Raw genomic sequence first — 25,887 nt, forward strand, 5'->3', positions numbered from 1 at the left:
AACTCCTTACCGACAATGGCAGGAGTTGAACCACGATCGCTGGTGCTCTAATAGTGTCACGTTAACTGCTACACTACCGCACCACCCTCTGGAAAACATCCAAAGACCGCTCGGGAAGAGGCCTCACAGCACCCTCCAGCAGGACCACTAGACTCAGTTGCAGTTAATTCCCCAAAGCCGACAGGCTGATCAACACCTCCACCAATAACCCAGCCTCCACCTCCATCCACATCACATCGGTCTCGGACACTGTGTTTTGTAGGATTGCGTTTATACTTGCAATCAGTGACCGCTGTATTAGGTACACCCGTTCGTTCATGCAGGTATCTAATCAGCCAGTCATGTGAAGGCAACTCGGTACATAAAAGCATGCAGACGCGGTCAAGAGGTTCAATTGTTGTTCAGACCAAACATCAGAATGGGGAAGAAAAGTGATCGAAGTGACTTCGATTGTGGAATGATTGTTGGTGCCAGATGGGGAGGTTTGAGTATCTCAGAAACTGCTGACCTCCTGGGATTTTCATGCACAACCGTCTCTAGAGTTTACAGAGAATGGTGTGAAAAACAAAAAAAAAATCCAGTTAATGGCAGTTCCATGGGTGAAAATGTTTTGTTAATGAGGGGGTTAGAGGAGAATGGGTAGCCTGGTTCAAGTTGACAGGAAGGCAACAGTAACTCAGCTAACCACACATTACAACAATGGTGTATGAAGAGCACCTCTGAACACACAGCACGCTAAACCTTGAAGTGGATGGGCTATAGTAGCAGAAGAACATGATCATGCACTCAGTAGCCACTTTACTGTATAAAGCTTTTATATTTATACTTATTGTTTTTATTTTGTTTTTTATTGTGTTCTTTTTGCTTATTGTGTTTTTAATGCAGAATATAATCATTTTGTTCTCCTTTATGCTCGTATACTGAAGAGTGACAGTAAACAGTCTTGAATCAACAGTTTTCTCTTGGTCTCTGTCTGTCTCTCTGGGTGTTACAGAGCAATCCCAAGCTGAAACATCGACATTGTGTCTCCACGGTCACCCCTGCTTTAGTAGATTTATTGGGAACACATCACACAGCAGCACAGTTCAGACAAAACCATAGAATCATCGAGCCCAATACTTGCACCATCTGTAGACTCAACGTGGACGACAAGAGGTGCAGTCAAGGTTAAAGCAAACAGTTTGGAATCCAGGCAGATGGGTTGTATGTGATCTCTGTGCTCATGGAATACCTAAATATATCACAGTCAAAGAAAAATATCAGCCCACAAAGTCCATGTTGTCCCATTTACTCTATCCTACATTATTGAATCACCAGGGTCAGAGGAGTTGGGTCAAGAAGTTGACGACCAAAGGTCAAACCCATGATCAGTGAGTCCTGGGGTGAAGTCCAGATTGGAGGTCTGAGAATCAGGGAACGGGGTCTGGGGGCTTAGAGGTGGTGTGTGTGCGTGTGTGTGTGCGTGTGTGTGTGTGTGTGTGTGTGTGTGTGTGTGTGTGTGTGTGTGTGCATGTGTCTGTGTGCACGTGTGTGAGTGTGTGTGTGCATGTATGTGTGTTCGTGTACGTGTGTGTGTGCATGTGTGTGTGTGCGCGTGTGCGTGTACGTGTGTGTGCGCGCGTGTATGTGTGTGTGTGCGTGCGCGTGTGTGCATGTACGTGTGTGCGCGCGCATGTGTGCATGCATGCGTGTGTGTGCGTTTGTGCATGTGTGTGCGTGCGTGTATGTGTGTGTGCGTGTGTGCATGCGTGTGTGCGCGTTTGTGCGTGTGTGCACGTGCGCGTGTTTGTGCGTGTGTGTAGGGAGGAACAGGGCTAGATTTGACTTTTGACTTTTTCCCCTGTGGTTGTTGCTACTGTTGTTCTGCTGAGCACTATGGGCATGCTATGTCGGTGCTGGAACGCGTGGTGAACGTTGAGGGCCACCCCAGCACACCCAACATCCGTCCACAGATGTCCTTCATCGCACATCCACGTTGCCAGCCATTGAATGCAGAACGGAGGCCTAGACTCTGACCGTCAAATCCCTGTCCCTAAACATTAAGCCGACCCCTAACTCCTCTCTCTGTCCCCAAAACCACCCCTAACATAAAAAATAGCTAAGTTTGAGCCACAACCTCGATGGAGGCTGCAGCTCAACACCTTCTTGAATACTTTTGGATCGTGTGGCACAACCTCTGTGCCAACATTGCTAACTTTCAGTGCTCCTGAGACTTTGTTGTGGTGTGGTTTCTGCCGTGTGGCTTCTCTAGTGACAGATGAGCAGGGTCACCACACCACTAGATCAACGTGGAAAATACTTTACACGGCTGCTTTCTCATCTCGTCCAGGACGTTCCTCCCGCTTACTGTCCATCAGCTGTGTTAGGATGGAATCGAGGTGTTTCTGGATAGAGGAGGGATGGCATTTAGATTAGATTAACTTTATTTGTGACATGTAGATCAAAACATTCAGCGAAATGCATCGCCTTTGTCAACGACCATCACGGTCCGAGGATGTGCTGGGATCTGCTTGCAAGTGTCGCCACAGAGCCGGCATCAACAGAGCATGTCCACAACTTACTAACCCTCGTCCATCTTGGGGGGGGAGACTCGGGATTCTGATGTTTCTATCATTCACTCTGTGGAGTTTCTTGTTCTGTGGCTGTCTGTGAAGAGTAAGAATTTCAGCCCGTATACTGTACACGTTCCCTGATATTAAATTGAACTATTGTAATGTGGGAGGAAACCAGGGCACCCAGAGGAAATCCACGTGGTCATGGGGAGAAACTCCTTACAGACAGTGGTGGGAAGTGAACCCCAGTTCCTGGCGCTGTAATTGTGTTATGCTCACTGCTCTGGGCAGCGGGGAGAACCGAACCCCAACTGGCACTAAAGAGTAGTGATAATGGCTGGGGTCACCGGTCTTGTAAAGATATTGCCCTGAAAAGGCAATGGCAAACCACTTCTGTAGAAAAATTTGCCAAGATCAATCATGGTTATGGAAAGACCATGATCACCTACGGCACATAATGATGATGTCATACGACATGACACATATTGATGATGACATATGACACAGCACAAAATGATGATGACATACGACATGGCATATAATGATGATGTCATACAACACAGTACAAAGTGATGATGTCATACAACACTGTACATAATGATGATGGCGATGATGATGACAATGACGTGAATGTTGTTTGGTGAGGTGAATCCAGTTATGAAGTAGTTCAGATATTAATTCTCCTGGACAGAGGGGAGATTGGAAAGAGGTGGCCAGTTGGGAAGGGTAAATGGAAGCTGTATTCACTGGTCAAGGACCAGAATACAAGCAGATAGGGCCATAAAGAAAACTCTTTGCACATTGGTATGGGAGTTGGCATGTTATAACAAAATTGCGTAAGATATTGGTGAGACTATACTTGTAGTATTGTGTGCAGTTTTGGTCACCTACCTACAGGAAAGATGTAAATGTCCGAAAGAGTGCAGAGAAAATTTACAAGGATGTTGCCAGGACTCGAGGACCTGAGTTACAGGGAAAGGTTGAATATGTTAGGACTTTATTCCCTAGAGTGTAGGAGACTGAGGGGAGTTTTGATAGAGGTGTACAAGATTATGAGGGGTATAGACTGTGTAAATGCAAGCAGGCTTTTTCTGCTGAGGTTGTGCGAGACTAGAACTTGAGGTCATAGGTTAAGGGTGAAGGGTGAAATATTTAAGGGATCTCTAAGGGGGAATTTCCTCACTCAGAGGGTAGTGAGAGTGTGGAACGAACTGCCAGTGTAAGTGGTGGGTGTGGATTCGATTTCAATGTTTAACAGAAGTTTGAATAAATACAAGGATGGGAGGGGGAGGAAGGACGATGGTCCCAGTACGGGTTGATGGTATTAGGCAGAATAACAGTTCAGCATGGACTAGATGGCCGATGTTCATGCTTCTGTACAATACGACTCGATGACTCACTGTGAGTCCAGCCAGCAGGATGTCGAACGGCTGAAGCCTGAGATGATTTCGTCTAGAAGGTTGACCTCGGGTATGGAGGTGAACAGTTCTTCACAGGGCGCCTGCACACCTGAAAGCAAGGCAAGAATGTGAGTCTCTGCCTCTGGGTGATGGCAGGAAGTGGGACAGCAAGGGGAGCCCTCCCCACCACCAAGCACAGCTACAAGGAGCACTGTCACAAGACAGCAGCATCCCCCATCAAGGACCCCCACCATCGCAGGCCGTGCTCTCCTTTCACTGTTGCCATCAGGAAGGAGGTACAGGAGCCTCAGGACCCACCTGAACAGTTATTACCCCATAACCATCAGGCACTTCAACCAACACGGATAACTTCACTCACCTCAGCTCTGAACCAAGTCCATAACCTATGTACTCCCTTTCAGGAACTCTACAACCCGTGTTCTCAGTATTATTTAACTACTCTTTAAAAGTATTATTTGCAGAGTGTGTCCTGCTTTGCATGTTGGATGTTTGTCAGTCTTCATTATGTAGAGTTTTTTTCATAAACTCTATTGTATTTCTTTATTTTCCTGTCAAAGCATGCAAGAAAATGAATCTCTATGTGGTATATGGTGACGTATATGTAATTTGATAATAAATTTACTTGGAACTTCGGGTTCAGTGGGTACTTCTGGATGCTCTGGGTCCCTCCCACAAGGGTTAGGGCCAGCAAATTCCACGTTGGCAGCTCTTGCGGGCTGCCCCCAGCACTTCCTCAGACTGTGTAGGTCGTTGATGCAAACGACGCATTCCACTGTATGTTTTGATGTACATGTCACAAATAAAGCTAATCTTTAAAAAAGAACTGGGGGGTGCCGGGCTGGAGCTGCACCGATGGGTGATCTGCACCAGGGGGCGGTGGAGGGCAGCACTGCAATTGGCCTCAGCTCACTGGAGCAGCACTGGGGACGCGTCTGGTGTGGGAAGAGTACAGGTCACAAACAGCCCTTCAGCAAGCCGTGTCTTTATTGACCATGATGGTAAATTAAACTGCAAACCTGCCTGTACATGGTCTATACCCTCCGTTCAATTTTTTTTTGATGTACCAGGAAAGCATCCTGTCCATATGTATCGTGACTTGGCAGAGCGACTGGTTTGAATTGTGACTGTTGTGGTCACAGCCCAGTCCATCACAGAAACCTGCCTTCCCTCTATGGACTCTGTCTGTACTCTCACTGCCTTAGTAAAGCAGCCAGTATAAAAGACCATAAGACATAGGAGCAGAATTAGGCCATTTGGCCCATCAAGTCATTCCAACACAGCTGATTTATTATTCCCTGAGCCCCATTTACTTCTTCCCAAAACCTTTGAAGCCCTTCCTAATCACCAATCTATCAACCTCTACACTCAAAAAGAACCAGATACACCCAATGACTTGACCTCCACAGCTGTCTGTGGCAATGAATTCCGCAGATTCATCAACCTCTGGCTGAAGAAATTCCTCCTCGTCGCTGTTCTAAAGGGATGTCCTTGTATTCTCAGACTGTGTCCTCTGGTCCTAGAGTCCCCACTATAGGAAACATCCTCTTCTTAATCAAAGATCCTACCTCTCCTGGAAATTCTTTCTTTCCCCCCACCACCCCCCCATCGGGCAGAAGACATAAAATTCTGAAAGCACGTATCACCAGGGTCAAGGACAGCTTCTATCCTGCTGTTATATAACTATTGACCGCTCCCACAGTACGTTAAGATGGAGTCTTGATTTCACAATCTATCTATCTCGTTATGATTTTGCAGCTTATTGTCTGCACGTTCTTTGTAACTGTTACACTTTATTCTGCATTCTGTTATTGTTTTCCACGATTGTTCTTGGCAAATTTTTCCACAGAAGTGGTTTGCCATTGCTATTTTCTGGGCAGTGTCTTTACAAGACGGGTGACCCCAGCCACTATCAATACTCTTCAGAGATCATCTGCCTGGCGTCAGTGGTCATATAATCAGGGCCTGTGATATGCACTATCTGCTCATAGCACCATCCACCACCTGCTCCCATGGCTTTCCGTGACCCTGACTGGGGTGGGGGGGGCTAAGCAGTTGCTACACCTTGACCAAGGGTGACCCTCAGGCCACCTTTGACAGAGACGGATCTCTGTATCTGTGACAATAACAAACCAACTCCAACTCCCAGTCTGTTCATGTGTCTAACTGCCTGAGGGAGCGCCTCCCGGCTCCTGTACCTCCTCGCTGCTGGTAGCAATGAGAGAAAGGGAGAAGTTTGACTCACCCGAGGGAACTGTTGACTCCTCACTCACTGGTTTTGGGACATTGTACACTCCACTAAGGCAGTCCACTGACAAGAAAATACAACCATCAGTGACTTACTGCTCACTTTATCCCCAGCCTGCCCCCTGTCCCTGCCCCGTGGCATGCTGCGTTGTGACGTCTTCTGCTCCTCCATCACTTGGTGAGGAAGCACAGATCTGATCCCAACGAAAGCATCTGCTCTCGACCCTGGTCTGCTATCAATCACATCGCAGGGTGGTCAGTGCCCCCTGCTGGTCAGAGGGAGAAGGTCACAGGGTGCTTGCAACTTTGACATGAGAGCAAATGCAGACTGTATACATGTCCCAGGGGCACCTCACTTTAATGGGTACACTTCTACAGTCGTGGGTGGAACGAGCTGCCAACGGAAGTGGTGGATGTGGGTTTGGTTTCAACATTTAAGAGAAGTCTGGGTAAGTACATGGATGGGAGGGCTTTGGTCCGGGTGTGGGTCAATGGGACGAGGAGGAATAGCAGTTTGGCACAGGCTGGAAGGGCCGAATGGCCTCTTTCTGCGCTATAGCATTCAGTGACTCTATGGCGTTGGAGGTGGCAAGCTACAGAGGGGAATGGACTTTGCCCAGTAAATCACGGGCACCATCGGTGGTATCGACAGGAGGCGTCCTCCATCATCAAAGACCCCCACCATTGGTACCGTGTTGTATGACCGCACGTACCTCTGTCAGTCGCCTTTGCCTTCAGGCTAGGCACAGTTCCTGTCTCCACCTCTTGTTCACTTTGGTCCCCTGCGGCCCCTGAAAAAAGCACGGGGCAAAGGTGAGACAGGAGTGTCGGAACTGAGCGGACAATCGTCCCCTTCATTGCGTGGGAGGGGGGACTCTAGAAATGGTGTCCTACACTCTTACACGGCAAACAGCAACGTGACAGTAACCCGTTACCCCGGTGCAGAGTGTTATCAGAGCAGAGAGAAATACAGCTGCATAATACCAGAGGGGAACTTCCCCCACTCCTCCTCGCTCTTCAAGTTCCCTTCAAAAGTTACTTTTCAGTCTCTCGCACCACACCCTCCTGAAACTCAACCCCCCCACCACTCCCTCTCTGCGACTTGTGACTCTCCATAAAGTCCCTTTGCTGTGACTCACTGCTCCCTCCCTCTGTCTCAACGTTCCCCAGTGTACCCACCTCTGTCTCACTGTTTGGCAAGGTCCTGACTCTGAGACTCACCACTGCCCCCTGGGGTCCTGCCCTGTCATGACTCGCTGTTTCCCACTGTCCCCACCCAGAGTCATACCATTTTCCAATATCCTCACCTACGATCCATTGTTGGCTGGGGTGCCTACCCTGTGTCTCAGTGTTCCCCAGTGTCCTCACCCTGTGTCTCACTGTCGCTGTCTCCACCCTGTGCTGGGTCCCCCAGTGTCAGCTGTCCTTTTGAGTCAATAATGGACTCACGTCTGGAGGGTGCGGGGTGGGAGGTGGGGAGGAGACGATTGCTACCATCAAGGAGGAGGTACAGGAACCTGAAGACATTCACTCAACATTTTAAGAACAGCATCTTCCCCTTTGCCATCAGAACGAACAGACCGTGAACCCACGAATACTACCTGATTACTACCTTTTTGCACAATTTATTTATATATATATATATATATATTCTTATTGTAATTTAGAGTAATTATTTTTAGGTATTACTCTGTACTGCTGCTGCAAAACAACATATTTCATGACAAACACACACAAAATGCTGGGGGAACTCAGCAGGCCGGACAGTGTCTATGGACAGAGTAACACACACAAAATGCTGGAGGAACTCAGCAGGTCAGACAGTGTCTATGGACAGAGTAACACACACAAAATGCTGGGGGAACTCAGCAGGTCAGACAGTGTCTATGGACAGAGTAACACACACAAAATGCTGGGGGAACTCAGCAGGTCAGACAGTGTCTATGGTCAGAGTAACACACACAAAATGCTGGGGGAACTCAGCAGGTCAGACAGTGTCTATGGTCAGAGTAACACACACAAAATGCTGGAGGAACTCAGCAGGTCAGACAGTGTCTATGGTCAGAGTAACACACACAAAATGCTGGAGGAACTCAGCAGATCAGACAGTGTCTATGGACAGAGTAACACACACAAAATGCTGGAGGAACTCAGCAGGTCAGGGAGTGTCTATGGTCAGAGTAACACACACAAAATGCTGGAGGAACTCAGCAGGTCAGATAGTGTCTACGGTCAGAGTAACACACACAAAATGCTGGAGGAACTCAGCAGGTCTGACAGTGTCTATGGTCAGAGTAACACACACAAAATGCTGGAGGAACTCAACAGGTGAGACAGTGTCTATGGTCAGAGTAACACACACAGAATGCTGGAGGAACTCAGCCGGTCAGACAGTGTCTATGGTCAGAGTAACACACACAAAATGCTGGAGGAACTCAGCAGGTCAGGGAGTGTCTATGGTCAGAGTAACACACACAGAATGCTGGAGGAACTCAGCCGGTCAGGGAGTGTCTATGGTCAGAGTAACACACACAAAATGCTGGAGGAACTCAGCAGGTCAGACAGTGTCTATGGTCAGAGTAACACACACAAAATGCTGGAGGAACTCAGCAGGTCAGGCAGTGTCTATGGTCAGAGTAACACACACAGAATGCTGGAGGAACTCAGCAGGTCAGACAGTGTCTATGGACAGAGTAACACACACAAAATGCTGGAGGAACTCAGCAGGTCAGACAGTGTCGATGGTCAGAGTAACACACACAGAATGCTGGAGGAACTCAGCAGGTCAGGGAGTGTCTATGGTCAGAGTAACACACACAAAATGCTGGAGGAACTCAGCAGGTCAGACAGTGTCTATGGTCAGAGTAACACACACAAAATGCTGGAGGAACTCAGCAGGTCAGACAGTGTCTATGGTCAGAGTAACACACACAAAATTCTGGAGGAACTCAGCAGGTCTGACAGTGTCTATGGTCAGAGTAACACACACAAAATGCTGGAGGAACTCAACAGGTGAGACAGTGTCTATGGTCAGAGTAACACACACAAAATGCTGGAGGAACTCAGCAGGCCAGACAGTGTCTATGGTCAGAGTAACACAGACAAAATGCTGGAGGAACTCAGCAGGTCAGGGAGTGTCTATGGTCAGAGTAACACACACAAAATGCTGGAGGAACTCAGCAGGCCAGGCAGTGTCTATGCTCAGAGTAACAGAGACAAAATGCTGGAGGAACTCGGCAGGTCAGACAGCGTCTATGGAGAGGAACAAACAGTCGATGTTTTGGGCCGAGAACCTTCGTCAGGATTTTCATGGCAGGTTTCAGTGACAATAATCCTGATTCTGATTGTGAAGGGCAGGAGAGGGCAACTGAGGATAGTGGGGGAGGAGAGGGCAACTGAGGATAGTGGGGGAAGAGAGGAACTGAGGATAGTGGGGGAGGAGAGGAACTGAGGATAGTGGGGAGGAGAGGGCAACTGAGGATAGTGGGGGAAGAGAGGAACTGAGGATAGTGGGGGAAGAGAGGAACTGAGGATAGTGGGGGAGGAGAGGGCATCTGAGGATAGTGGGGGAGGAGAGGGCAACTGAGGATAGTGGGGGAGGGAGGAGAGGGCAACTGAGGATAGTGGGGTAAGAGAGGAACTGAGGGTAGTGGGGAAGGGAGGAGAGGAACAGGATAGTGGGGGAGGGAGGAGAGGAACAGGATAGTGGGGGAGGGAGGAGAGGGCAACTGAGGATAGTGGGGGAGGGAGGAGAGGGCAACTGAGGATAGTGGGGGAAGAGAGGAACTGAGGATAGTGGGGGAGGAGAGGAACTGAGGATAGTGGGGAGGAGAGGGCAACTGAGGATAGTGGGGGAGGAGAGGGCAACTGAGGATAGTGGGGGAGGAGAGGGCAACTGTGGATAGTGGGGAAGGAGAGGGCAACTGAGGATAGTGGGGGTGGGAGAAGAGGGCAACTGAGGATAGTGGGGGAGGAGAGGGCAACTGAGGATAGTGGGGGAGGAGAGGGCAACTGAGGATAGTGGGGAAGGAGAGGAGATGGGATCATTGTGCAGCTGGTGCTGGTGGGGGAAAGTATTGGGGGAGAGTACGTGAAACATCCTGCCAGGGATGGTGCTAGAGGCAGATACATTAGGGGCATTTAAGAGACTCCAGGAATGATATGGATGATAGAAAATTAGAGGGCTATGTGGGAGGGAAGGGTTTGGTTGGGTTTCGTGTAGATTAAAGAGTCAGGACAACTTTGTGGCCTGAACTGTACTGTTCTGTCCAATGTTCTGCTTCAAGCCCCTGTGCCTATTAAAGTTCAAAGTTCATGTAGGACATGAAATACAACCCTGTGATCTATTTTCTTGTGGCCATAGTCAGCAGATCCATAATAACAATAATAGAATCAACAAAAGACTGTACCAACTTGGGCATTCAACGTATCGATCTGCACAATCAGACAGATGCACATTCAGCAAATTTAAAGATTATGGGCTCACTTTCAAGGACTCTCCACCTCATGTTCTCGATATTTATTGCTTATTATTTATTATTATTATTATTTGTGTTTTTTATATGTCAGAACCAGAATCAGGTTTATTATCACTGGAATGTGTCATGGAATTTGTTAACTTAGCAGCAGCAGTTGAATGCAATACATAATCTAGCAGAGAGAAAAAGGTGAAAATAGATAAATAAGTACATCAATTACAGTACATGTATATTGGAGATTAAAAATCGTGCAAAAATAGAAATAATATATGTTAAAAAAGTGAAGTATTGTTCACAGTTTCAATGTCCATCCAGAAATCAATGGCAGAGGGGAAGAAGCTGTTCCTGAATCGCTGACTGTGTGCCTTCAGGCTTCTGTATCTCCTACCTGATGGTAACAGTGAGAAAAGGGCATGCCCTGGGTGCTTAATAATGGACGCTGCCTTTCTGAGACACTGCTCCCTGAAGATGTCTTGGGTACTTTGTAGTACTTAGTACTTTGGGTACTAAGTTGGAGCCGACTAGATTTATGACCCTCTGCAGTTTCTTTCGGTCCTGTGCAGTAGCCCCAGCCCCCCCACTCCCATACCAGACAGTGACGCAGCCCGTCAGAACTCTGCAAACTCTGCACACACTCCATTCTCTTTTGTACACTGGCTGTCCATCCCGTTCGGTGCGATCTTTCATTGATTCTATTACGGTATTGCAAATCAGTGAATTAAACAGATTGACATTTGAACCAGGACTCCAGAAGTTCTCACTGTCACCTTGGGACGCGGTTGTGGCTTCATTATCCAAGGACTCCCCCTCTTCACTGGAAGAGGTGATGTTGCTGCACCTCATGTTCGATGATTCATCTGGAATGAGACATCAGACTCTGATGAAGGCTACAATTCCATCGACTCCCACTACTACATATACGGAGTTTGTACGTCTCCCTGTGTCCGCGTGGGTTTCCTCCCGGAGCCCCTGTTTTTTCTCACATTCCAAAGACGTACTGGTTGGTCGTTAAATTGGTCACATGGGGGTAACCGAGAGGCGCGGGCTCGTTGGGCCTGGATAGCCAGCTACCGTGCTGCGGCCCTGAACAAATCTCTAGTTGCTCACTGGGAGCTGACATGCACCCAATGGGCTGAATGGTCTTCCTCCATGAGATTTACCCTCCCAAGGGCATTGAGGGCAAGAATGTATACATCCTGAATGAACACCAAGCAACTGACCTAAGTCCGAGGCTGTCGATGAAGTCTGGCGGGAACGCACAGGAGACGCGAGGTGTACGGTGTCTGGGGTGTAGTCTTCGCTCTGTGTGTCCGTCGAGTACAGCGATCCCGTCGAATCTTCCCGCTTTGTAGTATTCGGACAGAGTGAGGCTGCCCGCTGAATCAGGTGGGGGATGTCGTGCCTGTGAAGATAAATGACAGAGTTGGTCAATTGTCACCCGTACCGAGGCGGAGTCGATGCAGGATATTCCATTACGTCAGCTCCCCGCCGGTAGGGTAGCATCGTGGTCAGCATAACGCATCAGAGCGCCAGTGATCCGGGTTCAATTCCCGCCACCATCTGTAAGAAGTTTATACGTTCTCCTCGTGTCTGCGTGGGTTACCTCCTGGTGCTCTGGTTTCCTCCCACATCCCAAAGACCCACGGCTAATGGGTCACATGGATGTGGGCTTGTCGGACTGGTAGGGCCTGTTGCCGTAAGAAGGAAAGAAAGGAGAGAAGGAGGGAGGGATAGAGGAATTCAGGGTAAAATGAGCTGGACAGATAGAAAGATCCCACGGGGTAGTGCCGGATCTCGCCGTTGAGAGAAGCTCACCATGTACAGGCCGAGTTCTTCTTCCCTGGCCCCGGAAGCTGCATAGCCTTCCACAGAAACTCCATCCACACGGCGCGCAGGTCTGAGCTCTCCGCGGCCTGATGCACACACCAGGGAGAAAAGGGGGAGAGTGAGGGCTTGTCACCACTCCAGAGGCGCACAGGAACCGAGTTAGTCACAAACGCGTCTCACTGATACAGCACAGCACAGGGACGGAAACCAATTAAACACCTGCCTAAACTGGGTAACTTCTTAAACGGGTAAATTCTTATTTATGGAACAGTAACCCATATTTCCATATTCTTCCACGAGGAAATGGCCTCCCTACATCCACCCTGCCAAGAACATTCAAGAGTTTCCCAAAACCAGCAGAAACCCTGGTCCCAGCCTGGAATGGTAGGGCTGTACAACACAGAAACAGGTCCTTCAGCCATCTTGTCAATGCTGACTAACTGAATTAATCCCACTTTTCAAATCTTATTATTATTATTCAAAAATAGCACAAGTACATCGAAGTAGCAACACTTACAATGCCTCATAAAAGAAATTATCTTAAGGATTGAAAATTTTTGTGAATAAAAAAACCCTACTAAGCACGAAAAGTGAGGAAAAAAAGGAACCCATTGGGGGTACAACCCCGGAGCCACGCGTCATCCAGAAAGCTTCTAAAAATAAACATCAAACCGCCAACAAGAAAAAAAAGATATATCAAAAAAAATTTACATTTAGGTCATGGAGGAAATCTATCAGTTAACTGAAATGATAATAACCAGCAAATGAGCCCCATCTCTTCTCAAAATCAAATAAAGGTTCAAAGGTTCGACTTCCAATTTTCTCTAAACTAAGACACAGCATCACTTGAGAGAAACTTTGTGACAAAGTAAGAGATGATATATCCTTCCATTTCAACAAGATGGCCCTCCTTGCTATCAATGTAACAAACGCAATAACATGTTGGTCAGACACAGAAATACCATGGATATTTTGAGGAATTATTCCAAAAAGCACAGTCAATTTATTAGGTTGTAAATTGATTCTGAGTGCTTTAGAAATTGTCGAAAAGACTGACTTCCAAAACTGTTTTAATGTAGAACATGACCAGAACATATGTGTCAGTGCGGCTATCTCAGTTTCACATCTATCACAATACTTGTCACGTGACTTGTCAACATTGGGAAATATTTTAGAAAGTTTCTCCTTCGTCAAATGGTAACGATGTACAATTTTAAATTGAATCAGATGACTAGCACAGATCAAAGAATAGTTAACCAGCTTCAGAATCTGAGTCCAATCCTCCCATATAAAAGTCAAATTGAGTTCCTTCTCCCAATCCTGTTTAATCTTAAGTAACGGATGCTTATCCCATTGTAATAATAAATTATAAATTCTTCGAATTAATCCCACTTACTTGCATTTGGCCCCCATCTCTAAACGTTTCCTATCCATATATTTGTCCAAATGTCTTTTAAAAGTTGTAATTAGACCATAATACCATAAGACACAGGAGCAGAATTTGGCCATTCAGCCCATCGAGTCTGCTCCAACATTGCATCATGGCTGATTTATTATCCCTCTCAACCCCGTTCTGCTGCCTTCTCGCTACAACAATTGACACCCTGTCTAATCAAGGATCTATCAATCTCCACATAATATACTCAATGACTTGTCTTTCACAGCCGTCTGTGGCAATGAATTCCACAAATTCACCACCCTCTGGCTAAACAAATTCCTCCTCATCTCTGTTCTAAAGGGACATCTTTCTATTCTGAGGCTGCGCCCTCTGGTCCTAGACTCTCCCACTACTGGTAACATCCTCTGCACACCTACTCTGTTTAGGCCTTTCAATACTTGGTGGCTTGGGACCTTTCATCAGGATCGGAAACAAAATGGGTTACAGTATAGAGGAGATTATGCAAATACTAGAAGTCCAGAGCAACACGCACAAAATGTTGGAGAAACTCAGCCAATTGGTCTGCATCTATGGAAGGGAATGAACAGTCAATGTTTCAGGCAAAGACATTTCATCAGAACTGGAAAGGAAGCAGGGTAGAAACCAGAATAAGGAGGCTGGGGGAATGAAAGGAGTGCACGTGGCAGATGATAAATGAGACCAGGTGAGGCAGAAGGTGGGTGGGTGGGGGAGGGGGGAAGTGATAGGTGTAAGAGGAAAAGGGCTGAAGAAGAAGGAATCTGTTAGAAGAGGAGAATGGACCATGGGAGAAAGGGAAGGACGAGGAGAACCACAGGGAGGAGATGGGTAGGATGAGTGGGGTTTGATAGGCAGGTGGGGGAGAGTGGTGATTAGTGGATCCAGAGGAGTGGGGTTTGATAGGCAGTGGGAATGATGTAAGAATCTGGGAGGTGACAGATAAATGTTCACTTTGTTCCTTTACAGTATGATTCAAACTTGGGTTACTAGATTTTTTTTTGTTTTTATTACAGAGCATCACCGCAGGACCACAGTTTAACTCATCTCCAAAGTTCCCATGGTTGGACTTACCAGCACCTTTTTCTTCCCGTTCTTCATGACTATTTCAAATAGATACTCGTGGTTCCTGTCTTCCTTTTCTCTCACGGACTGAACCTGTTGTTGAGTGAATTATAGAGTCAGAGAGTCATAGAAAAGTACAGCACAGAAAAAGGCCTTTCAACCCATCAAGCCTGTGCTGAGCCATTTAAACTGCCTACCCCCATTAACCTGCATCAGGACAATAGCCCTGCATACCCCTACCATTGACGTACCTGTCCAAATTTCTTAGACATTGAAACCGAGCTTGCATGCACCACTAGCACTGGCAGCTCATTCTACACTCTGAGTGAAGAAATTTCCCCTCATGTTCCCCTTAAACTTCTCACCTTTCACCTTTAACCCATGACTTCTGGCTGTAGTCCCACCCTTCCTCCATGAAAAAAAACCTACTTACATTTACCCCATCTGTACCCCTCATAATTCTGTATACCTCTTTCACATCTCCCCTCAGACTTCTACGTTCCAAGAAATAAAGTCCTAACCTATTCAACCTTTTCTTATTAACTCAGGTCCTCCAGACCTGGCACCATCTTTGTAAATTTTCTCTGAACTTTTTCAATCTTATTTACATCTTTCCTGCAGATAGGTGACCAAAATTGCACACAATACTCAAAATTAGGCTTCATCAATGTCTTCTAAATTGCAACATAACACCCCATCTCCTGTACTCAAGACTTTGATTTATGAGGCCAATGTGGCAAAAGCTTTCTTTACTTTCAATGAATTATGGACCTAGATTCCCAGATCCCTCTGTTCCATTGCTCTCCGCAGTGCCCTACCGTTCACTGTGTAAGACCTGCCATGGTTGGTCCTCCAAAAGTACAACACCATGAACTTGTCTGCATTAAATTCTATTTGCCATTAGCCCATTTTTCCAATGGGTCCAGATCCAGGTCCGAACCACGACAGTCTTCCTCGCTGTCCACTACACCACCAATCTTGGTGTCATCCCACAAATTTGCTGATACAGATAACCACATTATCATCCAGATCATTGATAAAGACTTGCAGTGGGAGGGCGAGGATCCAGTTGTCTTAGTAAACGTCGGTACTAATGACATAGATAGGACAAGGAAGAAGGTTTTGTTACAGGAATATGAGCAGCTAGGGGTCAAATTAAAAAACAGAACCTCAAGGGTAATAATCTCCGGATTATTACCTGAGCCATGAGCAAATTTGGCTAGGTTAAATAAAATTAGGGAGTTAAACGCGTGGCTCAAAGACTGGTGTGGGAGAAGTGGGCTTTGCTTCTTGGGACACTGGCACCAGTACTGGGACAGGAGAGAACTGTTCCGGAGGGACGGGCTTCACCTGGACCGGGCTGGGGTTAGTGTCCTGGCGAATCATATAACTAGGGCTGCAGAGAGGTCTTTAAACTAACTAGTGGGGGGGAGGATTCTAGAGAGCAAATAATTAAAAAGACAACGGAGAAGGTAATGGATGTAGGTAAAAGTGGAGGAATAAAAAGACAGAGTGTGTCAGGAGGGGAAAGAATGTACGGAGATAAGCGTAAAGTTGTACAAAAGGAAAAGGTAGGAAATAAGTGTCAAACATATTTGAAGGTCCTTTATTTGAATGCACGTAGTATTAGGAATAAAATTGATGAGTTGATGGTACAAATAATTACGTACGGTTATGATATTGTGGCAATTACGGAAACATGGCTGCAGGGTGACCAGGACTGGGAATTAAACATACAAGGGTATTCGACAATTAGGAGAGACAGACAAGAAGGAAAAGGAGGTGGGGTGGCTATGTTAATAAAGCAAGAAATCACTGCAATAAAGCGAAATGATATTGGCTCAAAGGATCAGGATAACGAAACAATTTGGGTAGAAATAAGAAATAGTAAAGGGAAAAAAGCAGTGGTGGGAGTAGTCTATAGGCCTCCAAACAGCTGTATCTCAGTTGGTCGGAGCATAAATCAGGAAATAGTTGGGGCTTGTAATAAGGGAACAGCTATAATTATGGGGGATTTTAACTTTCATATTGACTGGACTAATCACGGCAGCCTTGAAGAAGAGTTTATTGAGTGTATTCGGGATGGGTTCCTTGAACAATATGTTACTGAGCTGACAAGGGGGCAAGCAGTCTTAGATCTGGTCCTGTGTAATGAGACAGGACTAATAAAAAATGTCCCAGTAAAGGATCCCCTTGGAATGAGTGACTATAGCATGGTCGAATTCCATATTCAATTAGAGGATGAGAGGGTTGGATCTCAAACAAGCGTACTGAGCTTAAATAAAGGAGACTGTGATGGTATGAGAGCGGAATTGCTTAAGATGGATTGGGAAAATAGATTAAAGGGTGGATCGGTACTTGATCAGTGGTGTATATTTAAGGAGTTATTTTACAACTATCAAGAAAAAGGGTGTAAAAGAAAAAATAGTTATCTGTGGCTAAGTAAAGAAATAAAGCAAAGTATACGACTAAAAAGAAAGTTACATAAGGTAGCTAAATCTAGTGGGAAGATTGAAGATCGAGAAGCTTTTAAAGATCAGCAGCAATAACAAAAAGATTGATTAAGAAGGGGAAGATAGATTATGAAAGTAAATTGGCGAAAAACATAAAAGCAGATAGTAAGAATTTTTATAGTTACATAAAAAGAAAAAGGGTGGCTAAAGTAAATGTTGGTCCCCTAGAAGATGAGACCGGGAAATTAATGGTAGGGGACATGGAGATGGCGGAAACGCTGAACAAATATTTTGTATCAGTTTTTACAGTAGAGGATACTCAAAATATCCCAACACTGGATAAACAGGGGGCTCTAGGGGGAGAGAAGCTAACTATGATTCAAATCACCAAGGAAATGGTACTTGATAAATTAATGGGACTGAAGGTGGATAAATCCCCTGGACCGGATGGCTTACATCCTGGGGTCTTAAGGGAAGTGGCGGTCGGGATTGTGGATGCATTAGTGATAATTTTTCAAAACTCGCTGGACTCGGCAATGGTCCCGGCAGATTGGAAAAATGCTAATGTAACTCCTTTATTTAAAAAGGGCAATAGACAGAAGGCTGGGAATTATAGGCCAGTTAGCCTAACATCTGTGGTTGGCAAAATGTTGGAATCAATAATTAAGGAAACAGTAACAGGGCATTTGGATAAACATAGCTTAATAGGACAAAGTCAGCATGGCTTTACAAAAGGGAAGTCATGTTTGACAAATTTGTTGGAGTTCTTTGAGGACATAACATATAGGGTAGATAAAGGGGAACAAGTGGATGTGGTGTATTTGGACTTCCAAAAGGCATTTGACAAGGTGCCACACCAAAGATTATTACTTAAAGTAAAAAATCATGGGATTGGGGATAATATTCTGGCATGGGTGGAGGATTGGCTTTCCAACAGAAAACAGAAAGTTGGGATAAATGGTTTATTCTCAGACTGGCAGTTGGTGACTAGTGGTGTTCCGCAGGGGTCGGTGTTGGGACCCCAACTCTTTAAAATCTATATTAATGATTTGGAGAAAGGGACGAAGTGCAACGTATCGAAGTTTGCTGATGACACAAAGATGGGAGGGAGTGTAATGAGTGTGGAGGACATTGAAACCCTGCAGGGGGACATAGATAGGCTGAGTGATTGGGCAGACATTTGGCAGATGAAATATAATACTGACAAGTGTGAGGTCTTGCACTTTGGCAGGAAACATAATAGAGCAAGTTATTATCTAAATGGAGAGAAACTGGGAAGTGCTTCTGTGCAAAGGGATCTGGGGGTCCTGGTGCAGGAAACACAAAAAGTTAGTATGCAAGTGCAGCAGGTGGTCAAGAAGGCCAATGGAATGCTGGCTTTTATTGCTAGGGGGATGGAGTATAAGAACAGGGAGGTCTTACTGCAGTTGTACCGGGTATTGGTGAGACCACACCTGGAGTACTGTGTGCAGTTCTGGTGTCCATATTTAAGAAAGGACATACTGGCTCTCGAGGCAGTGCAGAGAAGGTTCACTAGGTTAATTCCGGGGATGGGTGGGTTGATGTATGATGAGAGGTTGAGTAGATTGGGACTCTACTCATTGGAGTTCCGAAGAATGAGAGGCGATCTTATTGAAACATATAAGATTGTGAAGGGGCTTGATCAGGTGGATGCGGGGAGAATGTTCCCAATGATGGGTGAAACGAGGACTAGAGGGCATAATCTTAAAATAAGGGGATGCCGTTCCAGGACTGAGATGCGGAGAAATTTCTTCACTCAGAGGGTAGTGGGGCTGTGGAATTTACTGCCCCAGAGAGCTGTGGAAGCTACTACACTCAATAAATTCAAAACGGAGATAGACATTTTCCTGGATAAAAATGGCATTAGGGGATACGGTGAGCGAGCAGGTAAATGGACATGAGGCTAGGTTTAGATCAGCCATGTGATCTCCTGGGCCAGTTTTCGATAGCCTGGATGGGTTGGAGAGGAATTTTCCAGATTTTTTCTCCTCAATTGGCAAATCGTTTTTTTTTCCCCGGGTGATCACATGGGTTTGGGCGGGATGAATAATAAAATAAAATGGGCGGCATGGTGCCCTGTTGGTTGACACTGTTGCCTTGTGGGATTCGGTGAAAACTAGAGTTAAGATTGGATCAGCCATGATCTTGTTGAATGGCGGAGCAGGCTTGAGGGGCCGATTGGCCTACTCCTGCTCCTATCTCTTATGTTCTTATGTAAGACGATAGACATCAATGGGGAATAGGGGTGATGGTAGAATGGGGGGTGGGGGGTGGAATGGGGGTGATGGTGGAATAGGGTGATGATGGAATGGGGTGATGGAATAAGGGGGTGATCTGTTACTGATCTGGAGGTTGGAGGGAGAGAAACTATTTCACTGTTGGGAGGGTTTAACATGTCTTCATTTGTCACACGTACATCAAAACATTCAGTGGAATGTGTCATTTTTGTGTCAAACCTAGTTGGTGTGGATTGCGCTAGGCAGCCTGCAAGTATCACCACACTTCCAGCGCCAACATAGCATGCCCAAAACTCACTGACCCTGACTCGTACGTCCCTGGAATGTGAGAGTAAACCAGGGCACCTGGTGGAAACCTTCGCGGCCATGGGGGGGATTACAGGCAGCAGCAGAAATTGATGACCGTGTGCAACTGAGCAGCTCCTGTGTGAGAGTTTAACTGTAAAATCTGAGTGGGTTGTTCGGAAGGAAACGTAGGAAGTACCTGTAAAAGTACTTCCCTTTTTTTCTGTTTCTCAGCTATTCTCTGACACAATAGGAGGAACACACACAAAAATCTGGAGGAACCCAGCAGGGCAGGCAGCGTCTATGGAAATGACTAAATTAGTCAATGTTTCAGGCCCAGACCCTTCATCGGAGTCTTTTTGCCTCCTCCATTGTCAGCTTCTCACAACATTCCCGCTTCCCCCACCTGGATTCACCTATGAACTTCCAGTTCATGTTCACCCCCACCCCACCCTTTTATTCTGGCTTCTTCCCTCTTCCTTTCCAGTCCTTTTGCAGGGTCTCGGCCCATACGCCAACCATTTATTCACTTCCACAGATACTGCCCATCCTGCTGAGTTCCTCCAGCATCTTGCGTGTGTTACTCTGGATTTCTGGCGTCTGCAGAATCTCTCATGTTTACAAATAGGAGTAGATGCTCTCTCGGTCAGTGAGTTTCAAACTGAGATGGAGAGAGACTTCCCACCGCTGCCCGTAAGGAGTTTGTATGTTCCCTCAGGACCATGTGGGTTTCCTCCAGGTGTCCTGGTTTCCTCCCACAGTCTACAGATGTACTGGTTGGTAAGTTAGTTACTCATTGTAAATGATCCTGTGATTATGCTTGGATTAAATTGGGGGTTGCTGGGCAGCATGGCTTGAGGGCCAGAGGGGCCTGTTCCACGCTGTATCTCAGTAATAATAATTAATAAATGTGAGCAATTTGGATCTGAAGCAGATCGAAGGAGAAGACGATGACCTCACTCAGTTGCGAAACAGGCTGTGGACAACAACGGAATGGTGTGTTGCTCACTGTGACGCAAATGTGGTTGAAACAATGAACAATACAGAGAGCTCACAACAGACAGGGAACAAAAAGGATACCTCAGCAGGTTGTGTACCTGTTCAGTGAGTTATTCTGTGACCTGCTCTTCCTGCGCTGTTGCTGCCTGACTTGTGTGGTTGCCCTAAGGAGGTTTTCCTCTCCAGGTTCCCACGCCTTGCATCAAGGCAGAAACTCCTTTCCCACAACCAGCTCCTCCCCTTCTCTCTGCAGCCGCCTTTTTGTCGAGCTCAGAGTACTATAAAACGTACGAGCAGACTCGAGTCTGCTCCACTATTCCATTGTGGCTGATTTATTATCCCTCCCAACCCCATTCTCCTGCCAACCCTGTAACCTATCAACCTCTGCTTTAAATGACTTGGCCTCCACAGCTGTCTGTGGCAATGAATTCCACAGCTTCACTAGCCTTTGGCTAAAGAAATTCCTCCTCATCTCTCTTCTAAATGGATGTCCCTCCATTCCGAGGCTGTGCCCTCTGGTCTTAGACTCCCTCGCTATAGGAAACATCATCTCCACGTCCACTCTATCTCGGCCTTTCAATATTCGATAGGTTTCAATGAGATCCCCCTCATTCCCAGAGGCACCAAACACTTCTTGAACATTAACTCTTTCAATCCCAGCACCATCCTTGTGAACTTCTGAGCCAGCTTTCTTTGATCAGGGGCCCAAAAATGCCCCTTGTCCATACCCCAAAGTGCTTTACAGCAAGCAAGCTGCTGAAATATGGTCAGTACTCCAATCACTGCCGCAGGTACAGCGCAAAAGATTAAAAAAAATGCAAGATAAACTTCATTTGTCACACATACATCAAAGCATACAGTGAAGTGTCTCGTTTGCATTAACAGCCAACACAGTCCAAGGACATGCAGGGGGCAGCCCTCAAGAGTTGCCAATGCTCCCAGCACCAACACAACACTCGCACAACTCACTAACCCTGATCCATACATCCTTAGAATGTGAGAGGAAGCTCGTGTGGTCACCGGGAGAACATACAAACTTCTTACAGGCAGCGGCAGGAATTAACCGGTGATGGCTACGCTAAACTCTCTGCCAGTCTCTGAAATAAATGATTATTTCCCTCCATAGACACTGCCTGACTTGCCGAGTTCCTCCAGCATTTCATGTGTGTTTCACATCACGTCCCAGAAGTTTGAAGCACTTCCTTGCAAGCACTGTTGGAAGTCAGACCTGTACGCTTTGAAAGCACCGGACTGAGTAGCGTTGACGTAATTCTACACAGGCAAAATAATTGTAGAGAACAGAACAAGCTGTTCATTCTCAAGACTTAGTTTGTTCTTTGGAGCTTTATCAAATAAGGTTCGACTGGCATTTATCTTCTGAGAAGTGAGTAGATAGGGGAGATAAAAGGCACAGGCCGAGTGGACAGCCAGAGACTTTCCCAGGGCAGAAATGGCTAATCCTTAGTAGTGAAAAGTCCCATCCAAGACAAAATGTACAAACAAAAAATCTCAGAGTAACACACACAAAATGATGGAAGAACTCGGCAGGTCAGGCAGCATCTACGGAAAGGAATAAAGAGTCCATGTTTTGGGCCGAGACCCTTCATCAGGACAGATGTAAACAAAACAAATGTATGTTGAATGGCGTACCACAGTACACGTTCTTCAGCCCACAATGTTGTGCCAACATTTCAACCTACTCAATCTAACCATTCCCTTGCACATAACCCCCCATTTTTCTATCATCCAGTTGCCCAAGAGTCTCTAAAATGTCCCTAATGTATCTTGCCTCTACAACCCCCTGCCAGTGTGTCCCCCACACTCACTACTCTCTGTGTAAAGAACTTATCTCTGACATCCCCTTATACTTTCCTTCAGTCACCTTAAAACGATGCCCCCTTGTATTAGCCATTTCCACCCTGGGTAAGAGTCTCTGGCTGTCCACTCGGCCTGTGCCTTTTGTCACCCCTATCTAGTCACCTCTCAGAAGATAAATGCCAATGGAACCTCGTAGTGAAGTTTGTAACCAACTGTGACCTCCTGAGGCAGAAGGAATGCTTGGAAGTAGTTGTTTTAAAAGAGGAATTAAAGTACAAAAGAATATTCACCCGTAACTATTGCTGAAGCTGAAATTGGGAACTTAATACCTGGGGAATTCCAGATCAGAGCACTTCCCACTCCTCGTTGGGTGGGTACAGCGGCACTGGCACAGAGATCCGGCAACTGGGTACGACCCTGACCCCTGTTGCTATCTGTACGGAGTTTGTACATTCTCCTCATGACCCTGTGGGTTTCCTACCACATCCTCCCAACATCCAACTTGCTGGGTTAATTGGCCTCTTTTAATTGTTCTTATTTTGTAGTGGCTGCTTGGAGAATGTGAGGGCGGATAGGTGGGTGTGGGCGGAGGAGTTAATGGACATGTGAGGGTGGGTGTGGGCGGAGGAGTTAATGGACATGTGAGGGTGGGTGTGGGCGGAGGGGTTAATGGACATGTGACACTGGGAATGGGATTGTTCTGTGGACCTGGAAACTCAGTATGTCAAGTGATATAAGGAAACATGGTGAATATCGTAGAAACTGTTGATGTTTTGGGCCGAGACTCTTCACCAGGACCTGGAGAAGGATCTTGGCCCAAAAAATCTTCTGTTTATTTCTCTCCATAGATGCTGCCTGGCCTGCTGAGTTCCTCCAGCATTTTGTGTATGTTGCTCTGGATTTCCAGCATCTGCAGAAGTGCGTGCATGTGTGCCCGTGTGCGTTTGCGCACGTGCTTTGTGCGTGGATACTCTGCATATTTCTGGTTACCCTGTTACAGGATGGGTGTGAGGGTTTTGGAGAGGCTGAAGAAGAGGTTTACCAGAATGCTGACTGGATTAGAGGGCATGAGCTATAACTACAATCAGGAGGAGGTACAGGAGACACACACTCAACGATTTATGAACAGTTTCTTCCCCTCAGTTTTCTGAACGGTCCATGAACACTAATTCACGATTTTGCTCTCTTTTTACATGATTTATTTTTATACATATAAAACATTTTGGAGCAATTCTTAGTGAATTCCACTGCACTGCTGCCACAAAACAACAAATTTTACAACACTCTGTATCCCAGTGATAATAAAACCTGATTCTGGTTTGGAGAGGTTGGACAAAGTTGGGTTATTTTCGGACACTGAGGGGAGATTTGATAGTTGTTTATAAGATTATGAGAGGCTTCGATAGAGTAGACTGATTCTTTTTCCAGCTGGAATGTCGAATACCAGAGGATATGCATTTGAGATGAGAGGGGGTAAGTTTAAATGAGATATGAGGGCAGATTTTTTTTTTTACACATTGTTTTAAAATTTAAAGGTTGGTCTTATTCGTCGAAACATTGAAACATACACTGAAATGGGTCGTTTTTCGTCAATGTCCAACACAGTTCGAGGATTGTGCTCAGGGAAGCCCCCAAGTGTTGCCGACATAGCACACTCACAATTTACGAATCCTAACATCTTTGGACCGTGGGAGGAAACAGATACGGTTACAGGGAGTACGTACAACCTCCTTACAGACAGTGGGAGGAACTGAAGCCCAATCTCCTGATCACTGGTGCTCCGCTACAGAGCTGACTGAATTACATTAAATGAAACACTACATTAAACATTTGGAACATGGCTTACCATGTAGATGTAATATTGCCCTCGGAGGTGGCACTAGAAAAAAAATAAGTATTGTTATTCAGGACATTCAAAAATACTTGACAATAAAGGATTTGAAATCTTTTAAATAAGATTACTTACTGCCTCACATTGTTTATCGGTGAAGAAAAATAAAGTGGTGTTTTGGAGCCTAAACCAATATTTTGCCCAAGCAAACTTCTGCAGAGAATAGAAAGAAATCACAATTGTTAACACAAGGGTTTCTGCAGATGCTGAAAATCCAGAGCCACACACAAAAATTGCTGGAGGAACTCAGCAGGTCAGGCAGTGTCTATGGGGAGGAATAAACAGCCAATGTTTCAGTCTGAGACTTTTCATTAGGATTGTTACTTCTTCAGAAAATTAATATTTAAATACTTTTGTTCCTCATTCGTAAAGGACCCTCCAGGTAAACAAAAAGCATTGAGTAGAAAATGGCTCACCATCTTGTCTTTTTGCTTTTTCAAGTACCCTTCGAAGATCAGGTCTTTGCCATTTTCTTCAGAAGTCATGGTGGTGTGGTGATGGAGCAAGATGATCAAGAGGTGGACAGCGTTTCTCCCAAGGTCGTTTCTGCTTCCCAGAACCACGGAGCTTATTCTCGAGAAGAATCAGCTCTGGCGTGGAGTGTATGTGTGACGGCAACACCAACTTTAAAACCAGACTCTTGGCTCAGCTTGGTAAGGAACTTCCTGGTTCTGTCAGCACAAGGTTCAGTTTCAGTTAACTCTTTAGGGGGCAAAATGAAACCGGCTTCTCTTTAAGAAAAATACAAGGTTCATTTCTGCAGTTGAACAGCTGTGACACTCACATTATAGATATAATGTATGGGCTCACTTTCAAGGGCTCTACAGCTCATGTTCTCAGTGTTTTTTTTGCTAATTTATTTGTTAGAGTGCCATGGTGGTATAGTGCTTAGAGCAACACTGTTATAGCTGGAGATGTTCTGGATTTCCGAGTTCAATTCCTGGTGCTGCCTGTAAGGAGTTTGTACGTCCTTACCATGACCGCATGGGTTTCCTCCGGGTGCTTCAGCTTCCTCCCACAGTCCAAAGGCGCACCGGTTAGTAGGTCAAGTGTAAGTTGTCCCATAGTGAGGCTAGGATTAAATAGGTGAGTTACTTAGTATTGTGGCTCATTGAGCCAGAAGGGCTTGTTCCCACTGTATCTCTAAATAAATTAAAAATAAAAGATTTTCCCCTTTTTTTT

General features: G+C 45.9%; 1 protein-coding gene across 12 annotated transcripts; it reads right to left on the reverse strand.

Moving 5' to 3' along the window:
- Positions 1-825: 825 nt before the first annotated feature.
- LOC132379909 (uncharacterized) lies at positions 826-25,361 on the reverse strand. Of its 12 annotated transcripts, none has more exons than XM_059948241.1 (11): positions 25,122-25,358; positions 24,781-24,858; positions 24,661-24,693; positions 15,011-15,094; positions 12,511-12,608; positions 11,916-12,097; positions 11,463-11,552; positions 6,931-7,008; positions 6,216-6,281; positions 3,953-4,061; positions 830-2,384 (listed from the first exon to the last, which is right to left on the reverse strand). In XM_059948241.1, the coding sequence occupies exons 1-11, from the start codon at positions 25,188-25,190 to the stop codon at positions 2,363-2,365; spliced, it is 909 nt and encodes a 302-aa protein (XP_059804224.1). In that variant the 5' UTR covers positions 25,191-25,358; the 3' UTR covers positions 830-2,362. The 12 variants fall into 12 exon arrangements, with proteins under 12 accessions (XP_059804229.1, XP_059804226.1, XP_059804224.1 ...); XM_059948238.1 differs by having other exon boundaries at positions 837-1,231; positions 25,122-25,359; XM_059948234.1 differs by lacking the exon at positions 830-2,384 and adding an exon at positions 2,406-2,646 and having other exon boundaries at positions 25,122-25,360.
- Positions 25,362-25,887: the final 526 nt, after the last annotated feature.

The sequence above is a fragment of the Hypanus sabinus genome, chromosome 23 (assembly GCF_030144855.1).
Source record: "Hypanus sabinus isolate sHypSab1 chromosome 23, sHypSab1.hap1, whole genome shotgun sequence".
Classification (NCBI taxonomy): domain Eukaryota; kingdom Metazoa; phylum Chordata; class Chondrichthyes; order Myliobatiformes; family Dasyatidae; genus Hypanus; species Hypanus sabinus.

Excerpts from the sequence above, each read along its gene's own strand:
- LOC132379909 (XM_059948234.1), bottom strand. The coding sequence starts at position 25,190 with ATGACTTCTGAAGAAAATGGCAAAGACCTGATCTTCGAAGGGTACTTG. Across the intron at positions 7,009-11,462 it reads AGCCACAACCGCGTCCCAAG|GGGCCGCAGGGGACCAAAGT; the intron begins GTGACAGTGAGA and ends TGCTTTTTTCAG. Across the intron at positions 2,647-3,952 it reads TCCTGCTGGCTGGACTCACA|ACAGCCACAGAACAAGAAAC; the intron begins GTGAGTCATCGA and ends TACTCTTCACAG.